This window comes from Myotis myotis, unplaced genomic scaffold, assembly GCF_014108235.1.
Source record: "Myotis myotis isolate mMyoMyo1 unplaced genomic scaffold, mMyoMyo1.p scaffold_m19_p_7, whole genome shotgun sequence".
Lineage (NCBI taxonomy): Eukaryota > Metazoa > Chordata > Mammalia > Chiroptera > Vespertilionidae > Myotis > Myotis myotis.
In genome coordinates, this window is record NW_023416379.1 from 7,562,951 (window position 1) to 7,580,830 (window position 17,880).

A 17,880-nucleotide genomic window follows, 5' to 3' on the forward strand; every position below is an offset into this window, starting at 1 on the left:
CACTTTAACTACGAACAATCAGGCTTAAACTACATAATCTTTATTTAGGATAATCTCCTTCACTTACTTCCTTGTAGCTTAACAGAACAATAGAGTAACCTTGGAATGGAGATAAGAAACGCCCTAACCTTTGGGATAGAATGAATAGGATTAAAATCAACTGGTATAAATATGGATGTAACAAGAGAATAAAGAACAGAACCTGGCTGGAGAACCTGACTAGAGAACCTGGCTGGGCTGCTGATCAACTGAACACTGTCTCTGTGTCATTTCTTCTTCGCCGACTCCATCCACTGGGAACCCCTGGACCTGCTGGGGTTGGACCCCAACAACACAGCTCAGCGGCTCAGCCTCGAGGGGGAGGGTCCTTACGACGCCAGCAGGGCCCTGTGACCCCAGCTTGCTTCAGCCACCATGCCGCGATCTTTCCTAGTCAGGAAGTCTGCCTGCTCCCGCCGGAGGCCCAACTACAGCAAGCTGCATGACTCTTCTCCAGAGTTCACCTTCCAGCAGCCCTACGACCAGGCCCACCTGCTGGCGGCCATCCCACCTCCTGAGGTCCTCAACCCCACAGCCTCACTGCCCACGCTCATCTGGGACTCTTTCCTGGCACCACAAGCCCAACCAGTTGGCTGGGCCTCCTGTCTACCCTGGGAGATCCCCAACGTTGTTGAGCTGACCTCGCTGTCAGAGGAGGACAGTGGGAAAGGCTCCCAGCCTCCCAGCCTACCCTTGCCAGCCCTGTTATCCTCCTCTACCTCAGCCTCTTCCCTGGAGGCCGATGGTTATGCTGCCTTCCCGGGCTTGGGCCCATTGCCCAAGCAGCTGTCTGGGCTCTCAGGGGCCAAGGACCCCCAGTCTCGCAAGACCTTCAACTGCAAATACTGCAACAAGGAATATGTCGGCCTGGGTGCCCTCAAGATGCACATCCGAAGCCACACCCTGCCCTACATCTGTGGCACCTGTGGGAAGGCCTTCTCCAGGGCCTGGCTGCTACAGGGCCATGTCCGGACCCACACGGGGGAGAAGCCCTACCCCTGCTCCCACTGCAACTACACTTTTGCCGACTGCTCCAACCTGCGGGCCCACCTCCAGACCCACTCAGATGTCAAGAAGTACCAGTGCAAGACGTGCTCTCGCAGCTTCTCTTGCAAGCCCCTGCTCCATAAACACCAAGAGTCCGGCTGCTCAGGGGACCCCCGCTGACCCCCATGGCTGCTTCCTTGTAGCTTAACAGAACAATAGAGTAGTGACCTTGGAATGGAGATAACAAATGCCCTAACCTTTGGAATAGAATGGTTAGGATTAAAATCAACTGGTATAAATACAGATGTAACAGGAGAATAAAGACAGAATCTGACTAGAGAACCTGGCTAGGCTGCTGATCAACTGAAAAAAAACAAAACAATAAAAAATATACCTTCACAGAGTGATTACTGTGTTCTGGGCACTGTTCCCCTAAGTTTAATCTACACAGCCACTCCCTGAAGTTTTATTATCGTTATGCCCTTTCACAGACAAAGAAGCTGAGGTTCCGTGAAGTTAAGTGATTTGACAGTGGTTCTCAACCTGTGGGTCGTGACCCCTTTTGGGTTCGAACGACCCTTTCACACGGGTCACCTAAGACCATCGGAAAACACATATATAATTGCATATTGTTTTTGTAATTAATCACTATGCTTTAATTATGTTCAATTTATAACAATGAAAATACATCCTGCATATCAGATATTTACATGACGATTCATAACTAACAAAATTATAGTTATGGAGTAGCAATGATAATAATTTTATGGTTGGGGGTCACCACAACATGAGGAACTGTATTAAAGGGTCGCGGCACTAGGAAGGTTGAGAACCACTGGCTTAAAAGCACACAGCTGGGACTCAAACACAGGCTGACCTCCTACAGAGACTGATCTCTTCATCATCTCATTATGTAAATGGCCTCCCCGATGATATTCAGTGAAAAATAAAGATTAGGTGGATTATTGGGGACCATCATTTCTAGAGATATGAAATGATTCTCTTATTAGCTAGTTTGGGACTAGACCTAAATATTTAATAGTCACCATTATACTGTGCATTCTTTGTACTCAAATGACTATTTCTAAATTGTCTAATAATCCAGAGCCTACACACTCTACACAAATGCCTCTCTCTCTCTCTCTCTCTCTCTCTCTCTCTCTCTCTCTCTCTCTCTCTCTCTTTTAAAACACCTTAGATGGACTGTTTCTAGTGAAGAACATCTTAGCATATGCACTGATATTCATTATGAAATGCTTACATACAAAGAACCTCAAATAGAACAGCCAGGGGAGAATGCTGAATAGAATTACATAAAGAGCCCTGAGTTATTATTTCTGTCTATTGGAAAGCTGGTTTTAATTGAGACTCCAATAAGAAAGCCACTCTTCCTATCAAAAATTACTTCAATATTATGATAAAATGAAGAACACAGTCCTTAGAAAAAGAATATTGTCCTGGGGGGGGGGGTGTCATTGGTTCAAAATTCAGGAGAGAGAGAGAGAGAGAGAGAGAGAGAGAGAGAGAGAGAGAGAGAGAGAGAGAGAGAGAGAGAGAGGGAGGAGGGGAATCAAGTGAGCTCTAAACTTAAGAAAAAACAAACAAGCAAAACCTTTTTTCTCTGGGGTAATTAGATATGTGCAGCACAGCCAACACATTGCAAAACAATATATGCAAGGGAGTCACAGAAGAGAACACACAAAAGGCCTATAAGAATATAAGAGTTGTTTAGACTCAGTGGTAATCAAGGGAAAGACTGATTAAAACACAGATCACAGTTAGATCAACAATACCAATTAGATTGTTTAGCCTTCTCTTCTTTTGCCCAATTAGCTCTCTTCCCTCAAGGAATAATTATCCTATTTATTCATTTGTCTTCTGTTAGCGCTGTTTCTCTCCTTCAAAAGTCTGGTAGTCTTTGAGAATCAATCATGCTTATGAATGAAGCCCTTGCTTGCTGTACATGGGTAGTGCGGGCCGGTGTTGTTCCTGTTATGTAAGCCTGCTTCCTATTTCCCCAGTAGCCCTCCTGAATTGGAAGGCTGATGGTGAACTCTGTGTATGTGGAGTGAGGGCAGCTTAACTGTAAAGAACATGGCCAGTCTGTGAATTGGGATCCGTAGGAAAAGACTTTGAGAAGGGAAGTCCCGTGCAGACGACTTACTGGAGAATGCTCTGGAGAAATACAGCGGGAAGAAAGTGAGCATGGCTGCACTGAGCAGAGATGGAAGCTGATTCACAGCACAGTGGCCATGGGGCATCGGCCCATCCTACAGGGAGCTCAAGAGCTGGGTGACCCCTTTCCAAATCAAGGCAAAGAGAGAGGGCCTTGTGGATCTGAAACAGTGGGTCCGTAACCACCGACTGCCTTTAGGAAGGGGGTGTTACCTTGGGTAAGGTAGTTCCCTTGGGAAATCCACCATGCACCTCTGATACAGGTGGCTAAAAGACCACAATTTGAGAAACTTGCTTTTGTGACTATTTTTCCTGTTTAACTTGGGCAAAATTGACTCAGCTGCATGCATCAGGTAGGGAGGGCAGAGATGTTGGCAGTATTTCTGTTGTTAATCCTCTGATTACTTATCCTGAGTCTATTCCCATTTTTCACGCCAACCCTGAGTGACTTCTTACCTAGAGTTTAGAGATTCTCCATAGCCCAGTGGAGTGAAAAGAGATCTTTGCGTGGGATCTAGACTTTCTCTGTGTTTGCTCCATGTTGCTCCCTCAGAATTATATTGTCATTATGATCCCATCTGCTCTGTATCTTCCAGAAATTTTTCATAAGCTCTGGGTTGCTAATGGCCTTTGTTTCTTTCTCATATTGTGCTGAAAGTATTTCTTGATAAATATTTCATTGTCAGTTCAATTGAATTTGTTGGGAAATAGAGTGAAAATAGAGTCAATTCACTATCTTCAACTGCAAGACACATGATATTTAAATAGCATTAGCAGTAGTATCTTAAATGAGTGCTCTCTTATTATTTGAATGAGAAATTTCTCCCAAGGCATTAATGCTTGTATAGTCTTAATAGCAACATTTGCATATTATATAGTTAAGAATGAATTTTCTAACATTTTTATATTTATCACGCAATTTTATCATTAGAGCAACCCTTTCTCAAGGATGAGTATTTTGGGCCCATTTTATTAAGGTGCATTAAATGACTGACTGTCACACACAGTCAGGTAATATTCAAAGTTTCTGATTTTAATATCCCTGAGGCTTACTTTTTTGTTTTTGCTTGTTGGTGGTTGTTTTTAAAAGTATATTAATTATTGAAATACTTATTGCAATTAAAGTCCATATTACTGCAAAATTTTGAGGCTGAAGAAAATTAAATCTGTTGGGTGTTTTGATGTTAATAACTTAGTTTGTTGTATTATAGTGATTAGCATATGCTAAAACTTAGAGTAAGTGATTTCTGTAAAATAACATATAGTCTTCATAAGAACATCATGAAATATGAATTATTACTATTGAAATTTTACTAATGGAAAAAGTGAGGTGCAGCATAATTTAGGTCACAGTTAGAAATTATAAGAGGTCAGACCCCAATCTAGGAAGTTTCATCCAAAATCTGCTTTAACTATCATATTACACTGCCTCTTATATTGAAGAATCCTCTGTATATAATCTAAAGAATCACTGTTTAGGTGATCAGTTTAATAGTATTAATGCTTTTAGAGGAAGTTTAAGCAGTCTGCTTCACAAATTACAATTCCAAAATCTGATCGCTGTCTTTTGTGGTATTAACTGATTCTGATTTTTGCAGCCACTGTTACTTTTAGTCATCTTGTCACTTGGGATTTAAGTATTAGGTTTGAATATTAATCTCCATTACCAGTCAAGAGCCATCCTATTAGAATTGCAAATTGACTCAGCAATAAAAGCAAAATATAAAAGTCTACTTACGAAATTATTACTTTGATATTTCATGGTCTTAAAAGTGGTGTTGTGTGCATTTAATATGATTGTTTATTTTACTCTTTGATACTGATTTCACCTCCCCTTATTAATCAGGTTTTACTTATGAATGCAACGTTTTCAGTGGAGTAGTTAACAAGTGACATTATGAAGACCAACTTGAAGAAATCATTTAAATTTTAGTAGACTGACTCTAAAATATTGGTTAAGGACACACCTGGTGTTGGATAGATTTATAGAACTGGCACAATAAAATATTCATGGAGCCTCTAGTTAATGAATAAAATAAGTTACAGTGCACCAACCACATTGACTCTTGAAATAACATTACAGGATATAAAAAAGCCATATTATAGGAGAAAAGCTAACTATTTGTGTAATTATCTATATCTAGAATTATCTAAAGAAATCAATCTGTATAAATCACTAATATTATAAAATAAACAATAGCTGGAGATAAGCAAATGTTGAAGAAAAATATGTTAGGGATGAAATGTTCCCTTACATTCCTTTGGTACCTCAAACATGTGCTGGAGGTCTAGGGCTGGCCCATTTCAGGAAGGATATTATTCAGTAAAATAGAGATATTTAAAAAAAAAAAAGGCAGGGGAAGACTCTTACCTATTAGGAGAGCTTTTTTCATCATCTTAAAACATCACAAGATTTCCTGTGGTCAGCAGAGTGCTGTATCCTGACACAGTGAGTTTCTTGAACACTTTCATGCATGGAATAGCAGCTCCTAGCATTGCTGGCAGGTGCCCAGCATGTGATAGGAACTCAAAATGCAGCTGTGAAATAATTGAATGTATATTACTGGATTTTTAAAGTAAATTAGTATGTTATAACGTAATAAGAATATATGTTTGCTCTGGCCAGGTAGTTTAGTTGGTTAGAGCATTGTCTCAATATGCCAAGGTTCCAGATTCCATTCCTGGTCAGGGCACATACAAGAATCAACCAATGAATGCATAAATAAGTGAAATAACAAGTCTCTCTCTCTCTCTCTCTCTCTCTCTCTCTCTCTCTCTCTCTCTCTCTCTCTCCCCCCTTCCTATCTCTCTCTCTGAACTCCATAAATATTTTTAAAAGAATATATGTTTTACAACTTATTGACTGGAAAAAACATTACTTTAAAATATGGGTTATTACTCCTTCTGTTTTCCTTTTCTAATGTTTATTGCCTCATGGGATATATAGCTTCAATTAGCATCTGAATGTATTTCCACCAGCCTATTTACCAATAAGGTCTAGTAAGACAGATAAACATGTGATTGCATATTTCCAAATTTCCATGTTTACCCATCTCATTGACTTGGTCTTTAAACAACAAAATACAGAAACACCTATTTGTTACTTCCTGCTACTATAACATGGTTTTGGCAATAGCAAGAGGCAGTTACAGGAATTAATGGAGAACTGAACCTATAATCTACTGGCTTTTATGAGATAACATAGCCCTTCAGAACAATAATAATTTGTTATTTAAAAACTAAAAATAATGCTATTATAAGTGGTCAGAAATTCAAGGTATGCAATTTAATCATTGGCTCGTATTTTCTTTGTTTAGTTTCATTGCTAACCAGTGATCTTTATGTTTGAGATGATCCTTTAATCCAACATTTGAGTGGAAGAAAGAGGACTGGATTCAAAACCAGAATAAATGAATGTGTCGTTAGGTAATTATCATAAGTAAAATTAAAAAGGAACTTGGATTATATCACCTCTCATCTCCATCCAGAAAAAGTTCACTATATAATATAAATATAATCCTATATGATAAAAGGCTAATATGCAAATTGCCCCCATGGGCAGGAGTTCAACTGACCAGGAGTTAGACGTGCACTGACCACCAGGGGGTGGCACGGAACATGGCAGGTGTCAGCGACACGTCACTGGCCGCAAGCGGCAGTGGAGACACTGCTGGTCTTGATGGGCCCCAACAAGAATGGGACCACAGCAGGATGGTGGAGCAGGTGAGCAGGCAGCGCCAGGCCAAGGCGGGTGCGAGTGGGGGCCTCAATCGCCCTGCTGGTTGCCTCACAGATTGGCCCTGATCGCCAGCCAGACCTAGGGACCCTACCCATGCACTGGGCCTCTAGTATAATGCACTGCGGCTGGCCAACCAGCCCAATTGGGAGTGAGGCTGGCCAGCCAACCTCCGGATCGCCTCCCTCTCCCCACACCCTGATCAGGGCAGGCTGGCCAGACCCCACCCATGCACGAATTCATGCACTGGACCTCTAATATAATATAATATATAATATATTAATTAAACCTGATAATCAGTGAGCTTACTATGGAAAATAAGCAATAAAATATAGATGTAGCAGAACAATAACTGATAAGGAGTTCTAGATCCAGCTCCATCCTGAGCTCATAGTATTAACTTTGAAATCATAAGAAATGTCTGGACTTCAGTTTTGTCATCTGTAAGATGGCCAACCAGTTTGATCCAAAGTACTTCTAAATTTCCCTCCAGCTCTCTAAATCGTTCCTATCATTTATTTCTAGACATTGGGCTTCTTCTCTCAGATGGAATCTTTTTGTTGATTTGGACAAGGTTAAATGCCTGAGTCACTTTGAAATCAGAAGTGACTTAGGAAGCAGAATTGTCAATACAATTATACAACTCTTGAAGCTTCTTTCCAAATGGATCACATCTTGAGCCAGAATAGGCCTCCAGCAGATGGCACTATGCCATCATTGTGGGCCCAGGCAGCCCTTAAGTGTAGGCACTGTTCTCTCAAGTAGCAATCTTAATCACTGGTGGGTTGTCACAGTACCAGGCTTTTTTTGTTTGTTTAATGGTTATAAGATGAGCTTGATACTTTCTAATTTGAATAATTATGCTCCATTTAATTATCCTTTCTGCTGTCAGGTGAATAAAAGCTAAAAAGGGAGTTTGTTCATTCTAAACTTGAGTAAATGACAGGGGCAGAGGTAATGAAGTTATGTTTCATCTGATGGAAAGATGATTGAATCCCACCTTCTCAGAAGGCTACTGGACCGAACAATGCAGTGGTTCTCAACCTGTGGGTCGCGACCCCTTTGGCGGTCGAACGACCCTTTCACAGGGGTCACCTAAGACCATCCTGCATATCAGATATTTACATTACAATTCATAACAGTAGCAACATTACAGTTATGAAGTAGCAACGAAAATAATTTTATGGTTGGGTCACAACATGAGGAACTCTATTTAAAGGGCCAGAAGGTTGAGAACCACTGCAACAATGAGACAGCTCTATGGATGCATGAACCATTCCTGTTCATGTTTGCAACATGTTTGTAACTTTATGCCTTGCCGATTAGGAGGTGCTTCATAAATGTTTTGAATGGGTTAGCCACAGTGGTTAAAACCACTGCACGTAGAATGTGGAAGAATGTAGAGTTGGTAATCAGTAGAACTTTTCTACTGGTTACTTCAATTCACTAAGGGAAGTAGGAGGTAAATTGACCATCTGAGAATGAAGATGAGGGAAGAGGTGTTAGACTTTAGTTAGGCAGGGAAGTTGTGACATGGTTTCCAGGAGAGTGGGAGAATAAATGAACTCTACTGGAGTTCTGTAGTGTGGGTACTGACCAGGGTTCAGGATAAGCTGAAGCTTTTGGTTCTGATTTAAAATGAGAACACTAGTTGTGAGTTTATCTCCAACTACATTTATAAGCATGGTGTAGACAGAAACTTTGATATAGTCGTAGTTGAGATTTCTCAGGCAAGATTCAGGGAGCAGAAAGCTTCTATGCACGAGAATGATTATAATGATTGGCCATATAATATAAGGTGAGTAAAGGGAAGAGAGAGAGAGAATGTCAAAGAATGAAAATGGGGAAGTATCAGTGAATTGGAAGACCTGGTCAGGTTGGAGAATTGTTGAAGTGTTAGATGAATCAGATAGAATTATAGGTGGTAGTGGTCAGTGAGAGGAGTATGTAATTGAAATTACGAAGATATTGCAATTATTGGCAATGCTGAGTTCTGGGCTATGACCACTGAAGGGCAGGATTGCTGAAGGACAGAAAGAAGTCTTAGAAAGTAAGAGGCCAAGGTGTTGGAATTATTATCTGGATGTATCTTGAAATCAATAGGAAGAAAGACAGGAGTAATGTGAGAGTGACAGTGAGCAAAAATATAAATCATCAAGAAAGAAAAAAGAAGAAGATCAGGCCCTCTTAGATAATAGCAACAATGCTGAGGTACATATTAATGAGATAATATTCGAAGATAAAGGACTTTAGGGAGGAGGAAAGAAGAATGATTAGAAAACTATCATGTGTAAAAATAGAGCTTTCTCCTCAGAGTTCTTTTCTTTTTCCTTTTAGTACCAAAAAGCTAGTTATAATCTCTGTACTGAGGGGAGAGCTTGTTCACGGGTGGGCTGAACTAAAGGAGACAGAGAGAGGACCCAGAGGTTTTGTTGGACTTCTGCCCAAAAGCAATCTCTGTAGATATTTTCCTTGGGCATTTCAATTTTTCTAGAGAAGAGTATTTCAATATCCTTAGGAAGTGAAACAGTGAAAGGGAGGGGCCCCATTATATAAACTTCTATCTAATTTCTGTTTATATAAGATTCGTTAGCTCCATCCCTCACTGCGTCCCCCTTTTCTCTAGTTCTAATTATGTAGAGTAAGTGTCCTGCCATTGTGGGGGAGAGGATAGTTGTTCTAAAGCACGGGCGAAGAAAAAATCCTAAGTCTAAGAAGTTCTTAAGGATATGCACAGCAAATGTCTTAGTTTTTGTCCTACTTCTTGCCCCCAGCTTCTGAGATTTCCAGACCTCCTAGTTCCTTAGCCTTTAAGGGTTTTGCCCTATAATTTATCTTGTCATTATCTTCTGCTGACCCTGGATTTTAGCTTTCTAGACTCTGCAAAGTTTCTTACTGCTAATACATCTGCTTCCCAGCTACTAAAAGTTTATTGATGTTTCTCATTTGCTATGGTCTCCTCTCCTGCACTATTTTATTTATGGTTCATTCTTTTTTAAAATTTATTTCTGTGCTGTTGCTTTTTTTAGTGGAATATTTAAAAAGGGCAGAGATCCGCACATGTAAGTCCTCCTGTTAGTCATATCCCCTTCCCCCAATAAAAAATAAAAATCTGAATTTTAATGCAACCCTTCTAGTGTGCCTGTTAAAATGAGTATGGCCTGGGGTTCATGTTCATATGGTCATATTACCAGTGATGGTTTAGTTGTCATTGATCAGAAACCATAGATAAAACCAATTCTGTGGCTTTTGCCATTTTTCTCAAAGGAAAGGTGATTTACACTACTGTCCTAGCTAATCCTATATGAGAAATGTCTATCGAAATTTTACAGAGTTGCCAGCTGAAAACTTTTCATAGGATAATTCAATAAGCTTGTTAAATCAAGAAAAACACATTTGTCCTATGTCTCTTAGAATCCAGAGGCTATCATCTTGACACCACACCACGTGTCCTCCTTGGCAATAACCTCAAACTACCCTTAATTGCCTAGATGGGAGACATTATCTGGGATATGTTATAATTTAATGAATGTGCATGAAAATATAATTACTGTAATTTTGTGTCACAAGTTTGTTGCATTACATTGAACATACTATAACCTTGTAAGAATATTGTGATATAAATATTAAATATTATAACATATTAAAGTATTCCTTGTATCACATAATGATTTCAAACCTTCTGAGTACCTGTAAAAACTCCTTGATGAGTAATTTGCAGATTGTTTCCTGAAGTGTCCTTTGGGGCATGTGGGTGGTGGTCAGGAATGTGGAGTGTGACAGAGGGAGGAAGGAAAGTGGAGTAGGAAACATGAATGCATGGACTGCATGCTTCATTTATGCCCGTGCCTCCTGCCCAGGCACACTATCCCCAATTCACTTCAGGGTGAGAGACCAAAAATGAATATAATAAAACAGAGGGCATTCTCTAGAGTAAAAGAAAGTGAACTATCTTAAAAGCAATGTAAGGATTTGAAATATTTGCAAATAAATTTCCTGACAGAAGCGAGACAAATGTGGTGCCATCATTCAGCAGATGAGAGGTAGGAATCCTTGGGGAAATGGCCAGGGCTCTTTCTACAGAGTGGATTGCCATGCTTGTGTATTCCATCTATGCTTCCCCGTCAAATCTATCACATCCTAGAGGGCGTTACAAAACAAATGTTCTTCTTCTAATGAGTTTTTCACTTCTGTTTCCCTGCTTACATTCCTTCCTCACCAACAAGGGCAACCCATTTGTTCTTTAAAATGAATTTGAAGTGAACTTCCAGAAGAAGAGTGGGTGGTGAATGCCATCAAGGTAAATAATTTGGTGAGACATAAAAATAATGAAATTTCAGCCATCTTCACTGGAGCTTGGAGGTTTAATTCTACTGAGAAATGTAGGAGAAAGAAAAATTGGCAACAAGAAGTAAAAATGTCAAGATTAATCTTTACTAAAGCAAAAAGTAGAATGATTTTCAGATGGAAGCTCATGTATGAGCCAGTGGTACCAACAATTCTTTTTACTGTAGTCACTAGACTCTGGACTGTGGCCTATTTTTACCAGTGTTGTTTAGCTTTTATTTTCAATGTGTAAAGAATATGAAGAGGAAACTCATGTCCAATATAATCAGGCCCCCTGTAGAACTCCATCTGCACCCACCCTTCCTCTTATCCCTTAGTTGGGCAGCCATAAAGACCAAGACGCTGTCTGAAGAGCACCCTCTACTCTATTGTGTGTCTCTAATGTTTGTGGGTTTTTTCTTCCTTATTTTTACAACATTGTAAAAGTTATCTCAAGAATTACCTGAAAATATTTCTAAGACATTCTGATAAAGATAGCTTTTGACACAAATCAGTGCTTCTAAAAAATACACATGAATGCAAAAAAAAAAAAAAAAAAAAAAAAAAAATTTGTACTGTGTCATTTCACATAAATGTAAGAGAACGGCTTTTGCATTTTACTCTACATATTTTTTGCATTGCTTTAATCATTGATGCAGAGAGTGTATTTTTATTTGCCCTCTGTAAAAAAAATTATTTAATTAAAGAAAAAATGTACTTTTTCACCATCATCAAAAAACATAGGAAGTGTATACTTTGGCCCTGAGCAAAGCACTTTACCATAATGATTTGACTTGGTTTAATACTTAAAAATTATCATTTTAGCAATACTATTATTTTCACCAATATACTTTTGACACATGTGAGGCTTAAAAGGTTAAACAGCGTGCTCAGGGTCACACAGCTGAGAAGTGAGTTACATTAGTCCCTCTGAGTATTCATCGCCAATAAAGATTTAAACTGAATCTGCAACAATATACTTTTTTAGTAGAGTCTGTTAATGTAAAATCAACTAATGGTGAAATTTAAAAACTGTCCATTCAAGCCCCTATTAAACTCCCTTTAAAATGTTACTGATTTAATGAGCTTAATTAGAAACAAATTAGTCACACGGAATAAATTATTCATTTTGGAAAAGACCAGTATAGGAGCCTGAAGGAAGTTAATGATACTTAAAACTCAGGGCACAATTGAGACAGCACATTTGTCTTGTAGAAAATATATACTCCCTGAGTTCATGGTGGACAAGTCTAAAGAAATCTTTAAAAAAAGACCAAAATGTGTCTTTTGACCCAAATTTGTATTTCTTTTTACTTAATATATACCTCAGATAGCTGAATTGGCATTAAACATATTACTGAAGGTACAGATAAACATGCTGTAAGTACTCAATAAATAGTGGATTTATTCACAAAGTTTATTATGCAGAAAAAAATGTTTTTATTCAGTCAGAAAAAGTTATATCTACTCACCGGCTTTTTCTTTCTGGATTAATCTCATTTTATGGAAGACTAGACCTTGATGAGGCACCAAAATCAAAGTCCCATAATATGCTTATAGCTAATGAAACAAAAAGAAAAGAAGCCAAACAAACAAAAAAGCCCATATTCCTTAATCAAACATACCTAAGGAAAAGGTAATAGTCAATTAAATTCCCCGTAATTTTCTCCTTTTCTTTCCTCTTTGAAGTTGATTATACCTGAATTCTTCGTGTGTAGCAAGAGAATGTTAAATTACTTGTTTTGTGAGAATAACAAATGTTCTTTTTTTTTTTTTTTGCCAAGTAATATTTTTAAAAAACCAAAAAACTTTGGGGTAAAGTGTGGCCATCCTTTGGGGCAGTTCCTGTATGCCATCTGCTATTGTTACAGAAAAAACCGGACCAGAACCAAACAGCGCTCTGAGAGTTTGGAGTTACACTTTATTCACCGCGGCGGGCCTAGGAAAATTAATCCAAATCTAAGTAAAGCTACAAGCAGAACTTCCCTTTTTATAGAAGAGCCAGCCCTTTGTGTGCTTGCTGGCGGCGGCCTTGAAAACTACACAGTTCTATCCAATTAAAAAAATGCACCTGGCATGGCATTGGATGTATCTAGGCTCTGGCCTACAAGGTCAGAGAGCTAAGTTTATCTCCCCCACTATTCAAGCAGGATAGAAAGCAAAGTTACTTTTTCAGAATAAGAGGCTGTCCAAAGAATAGCAGAGAATTCCAAACAGTAGTTTTACAGAATAGGGGTTTTCCTTCACACTATGAGAGTTTTATTTATAGAATTTCACTTTACTTTCACCCTCTTGAAAACTGCTATACAAACATCTATCTCTAATATTGGTACATTCTTCATTGTTATAGGTGGCACTCCACCTCATACTATGGAAAAGGTTGGAATACAAGCAATAAATATCAAGATTTGGAGAAAGCATGCTACGTCTGTCTGTAATAAAATAAGCCAATTGAAATGAAAACCTGGCATAGATGTGCCAAGACTGCCAGCAGAGTATGTGTCCTCTAGTCTGAACTGTGAAGATGTGTTGGGCTCACTGCTTTTCCGTGCAGGCCCAAGCAGCTCCTTCTAATTTATAAGGATAATGAAACATATCAGATTGCTCCTCCTCACTGTTAGAAACTGTTGCATGAACAGAGCGTAGTACTATGACCTTATTCTTGCCAGACATGTTCTAGTAAAATCAAATCAGAGCACAATGTGTCTAGGCAAAGCCTCAAATGTATTTTGCCCCCAATTGTCTTAATTTCAGATGAGAAATGTGTAATTTCCAGCATGTAGCTTGTAGGCACATGCATTACAGAAATGAATTTATGCACCTTGGGATGAACTGACTAAGCCTAATGAACTTCATTAGGAATATTATTTTGCCTGTCTCTATTGCTCCTGTTCTAGAACGGGAACAAAAATAAATGTCTAAAAGATTCAGCTTGATTAGAGTCCTGTTGTGTCTCCAGCAAGATGCTTTGCATAAGAAAGCCAATCAAGAAATACTAAACACCGTTAGCACTAATCAACATTCCTTCTTTTCATTGTTTATAATGGGATTTGGAAGAGAGGGAGTTCTAAACTCCTGCAAGTAACTGAAAACACATTAAACATTAGATTACTTGTTTTGTAAGGATAAATAAATCCGTTGCCCTATTTGTTGCTTAAATATTAAAAACATCAGAAAAGAATAGAGGCTGTCATTTAAAGCACTTGCTGTGTGCCATGCATGTGGGAGTTTTTATTTATATTATTTCATTTAACTTTCACCACCACCTCATAAGGTAGTAGTTAATGCCCCATGAATAGGCGAGGAAAATGAAAAGATGGGAGGTGGAACATTTTGCCCAAGATCAAACTCGTCAGTGATGGGCCCTGACACTGAACCACAGTTGTCTGAACCCTGCACCTGTTTTCTCATGGCTCTGCTACATTTCTTGTCAAGTATTGGACTCATAATAAACGTATTGATTTTGGTGTCCTGTAATTCCTATGAACTACTAGACGGATCTAGAGTCTTGAATAGACTTGAATAATCCCTATTTTTCCTATAACTTTGGAAGCCATATATCCTCACTTTCTTTGGTCCTGTTTTTAAATGTTTTTAAATGTCTGTCTACCATCTCTCTACGATTTCCTCACAATTTGTTTTGTCCTTCCAGAGCTTCAGATAACATTCTTCCTCTTCCAACACCAGTCTATTCTTTGGGGTGTTGCTAGAGTTTCCTAAAATATTATACATTTTAATCATTTTATTAATTTGGATATATTTGTTGTTTCTCCTCATTCCAATCCTCTTAGTTTATTCTACAAAAGTTATTTTCAAGGCAGCCCTAGACAATCATTATGGAATCAACCCTCTCTCCTGCCCTCTTGCTTTCTTACCACCCACAGCCCATCTCTCAGACCTTCACTACTTATTGCATAACAGACAATGGTTCTAGATTTTACTTTACCCTCTTTCAAAAAAATTTCTGACCTTCCATGACCTCCATAAGCTTAAATATGCTGATCTTCATAGCTGGAATATCACCATCTGCTCCTTAAGTTGGCAGTGTATTCTAATTCTCCAAGTTCCAATTAATGCTGTGTCTTTGAACGACTCTTCTCAATCTACCATAGACGAAGGAGTTAAATTTTCTTTGTTCCCACGGCACTTTGCTTACATCTTAGAACTGTACTAAAATTATCTGTGCATCTTTTCCCAAATGCAAAATGGACTCATGTATTTTTTTTCTCCAATGCTTTATTTTTTATGAAAATTCTCAGTCCTAATTTCAAACAAATTTGACCATCTCACGTGGACTGTTTGTACCACAGAAATGTCTTGCTAACTAAGTCACTCTGCCTCCTCTGTTCACTGCTTCATTCCTGTTGAGTAGAAATTGAATCTTTAACCTTAGCTCTCTGGGTGGAATTACCAAAATAAATCCTCCCAGCAGTCCTTTTCTTTGTTTTTTAATACTTTCTCCATAACAAGTGCAATTTCCTGCTGATTAAATTAAATTGAACTTCTCTATACAAGATTTTTTAAATTAAGCTCAGCAAATAAAAAAATGAAATAAATAGTGTAAAATAAAATGAACCTACTGATCTGTGGTTACTCATTTCCTTTTAAATAAATATTTACATATTTTACCCTTGCATTAGCGTTGAAAAATATTTTTTACACAATGAATCTTCCTTTCCATCAAAATGGATGGATGACGGAATATCAAGTTTACATATATGAACAATGGAAAAAATGCCAATACCTGTAGTCAGAACTACAGACAATTGTTGATTACTTGGAACTCTATGGATTGTTGACATTTTGCTCCCAGACTTCTATCATGTGTCCTTTATGGTCTCAGTCTGGCATCTGAACGTGGCTGACCACAGAGGAACTGGTTGGTGATGTTTCTCTGAATCTCCAATTCCTCTGAAAGATCTAAAAAAAAGAAAACCCTTATTTTCTATATTTTAAAAATGATTGTGTAAGATTTCATGCCCGTAATGAATCCCTTATTCTCTATTTACGGAGGTTTCTCTCTGACAGAATAGTGACCGATGCCATTATTGGCGTCAGATATTGGTCTGGAGAGCAGAACCTCCCAGATGGTCGTGTATAATTAGCTCTCTGATTACATTAAACAGCATTAATGACCCTGTTTTCATGGCTAAACCAGACACTGAAAGCCACACCATCCAGGGGCAAAGTAAGTACATACCTTTATTATTACCTATAATCCAATGCTAACAGAAGGCCAGGTCTTGTGTGTCCAAGTATTTGCTACCATAAAATATTTAGTGTAGAATAAGGAGAATAATAGAGTTGATGGTTTGGTTCTTATGCACGGAGAACTTGGAGAAAGAAAATCATAAGCTCAGGACTTTAAATTCTAAGCTAATATTTCAAGTAAGGTGCCAGAGACTATACTAAAATAAATCCTATTTCCTATAGCTTCAGGATCAAGATTTCTGAAAGCTAAGGCCTAATTCTAAACTAAACTACAGATGACAGAATTAGTATTCAAACTAAATTCCCAATTTCACAGCCTTTCTTTTATTAAAAGTATGTCAGAATTGGAAGCATGTGAGACCTAACAATCGGTATAAAGGTTTATGGACAGAATGTGATGCAGTTTAATACCTTAAGTCCCTAAATCCTATTAAGCTTCATTTCCCTGTAGAAACAACCTCCATGCCCCTCTCAGAATGTAGTCCTTCCTTGCCTAAAAACCTATAATTGCCTCCAATGAAGTAGGTGCTTTGCAGGGGATTGCTGATCCTCTTAAAGTCTTAAAACTGTATCATCTCATTGTTTCTCTTATTTCCAGACCTAAACCAGAATCCTGTCCTAGCAGTCTTCAGGAAGTCTGCTAGGTATGACTCATGAGAAGTCACCCTACACACAAAAAGAATTGCATGATGTTTTCCAATTCTTAACACAAACCTAGAGAATATGTATGGTACTATAACCTGGAAATATACTGTTGGATCTGGGTGAATATATTAATAGGGACATACTCTACAGAAACTATCTATTCCAGCTGTGGGCAAACTACGGCCCACGGGCCGGATCCGGCCCGTTTGAAATGAATAAAACTAAAAAAAAAAAATAAAAAAGACCGTACCCTTTTATGTAATGATGTTTACTTTGAATTTATATTAGTTCACACAAACACTCCATCCATGCTTTTGTTCCGGCCCTCCGGTCCAGTTTAAGAACCCATTGTGGCCCTCGAGTCAAAAAGTTTGCCCACCCCTGGCAGTGTGTTAGCCTGAGTGGATGGGTCTGGCTTCAACAGTTTGCTTAATCAATATGTTGAGACCTGGACCTGTAAGTGGTCCGCACTAAATGGACTTCAGATTTTGGATTTTCTTTGGTATACTCTGAGGGAGCTAATCAAAGGGAGGTTGAACTTCTGGGTGGAATTGTTATGTAAGATCTGCTTACTCACATCTTAACTGCATCGAGTCTTTGAGAAATACATCGGTGAGGAATGTACCAAAATTTGTGTAGAGGTGTAGTGCCTCTTTTCTGCAGATGAGAAATAACAGTGGTAACTGGTGCTGTTGAAGTGGACTTTCTAATTGAATAAGGATGATGAGATACAGGAGTGGCAGGGATGAGGTAGAAGCACT

General features: G+C 38.6%; 1 protein-coding gene across 1 annotated transcript; it reads left to right on the plus strand.

Annotated features, from left to right (window-relative positions):
* Positions 1-414: 414 nt before the first annotated feature.
* Positions 415-1,206, plus strand: LOC118659987 (zinc finger protein SNAI1-like). The gene has a single exon (XM_036316812.1). The coding sequence runs from the start codon at positions 415-417 to the stop codon at positions 1,204-1,206; it is 792 nt and encodes a 263-aa protein (XP_036172705.1).
* The last annotated feature ends 16,674 nt before the right edge of the window (positions 1,207-17,880 follow it).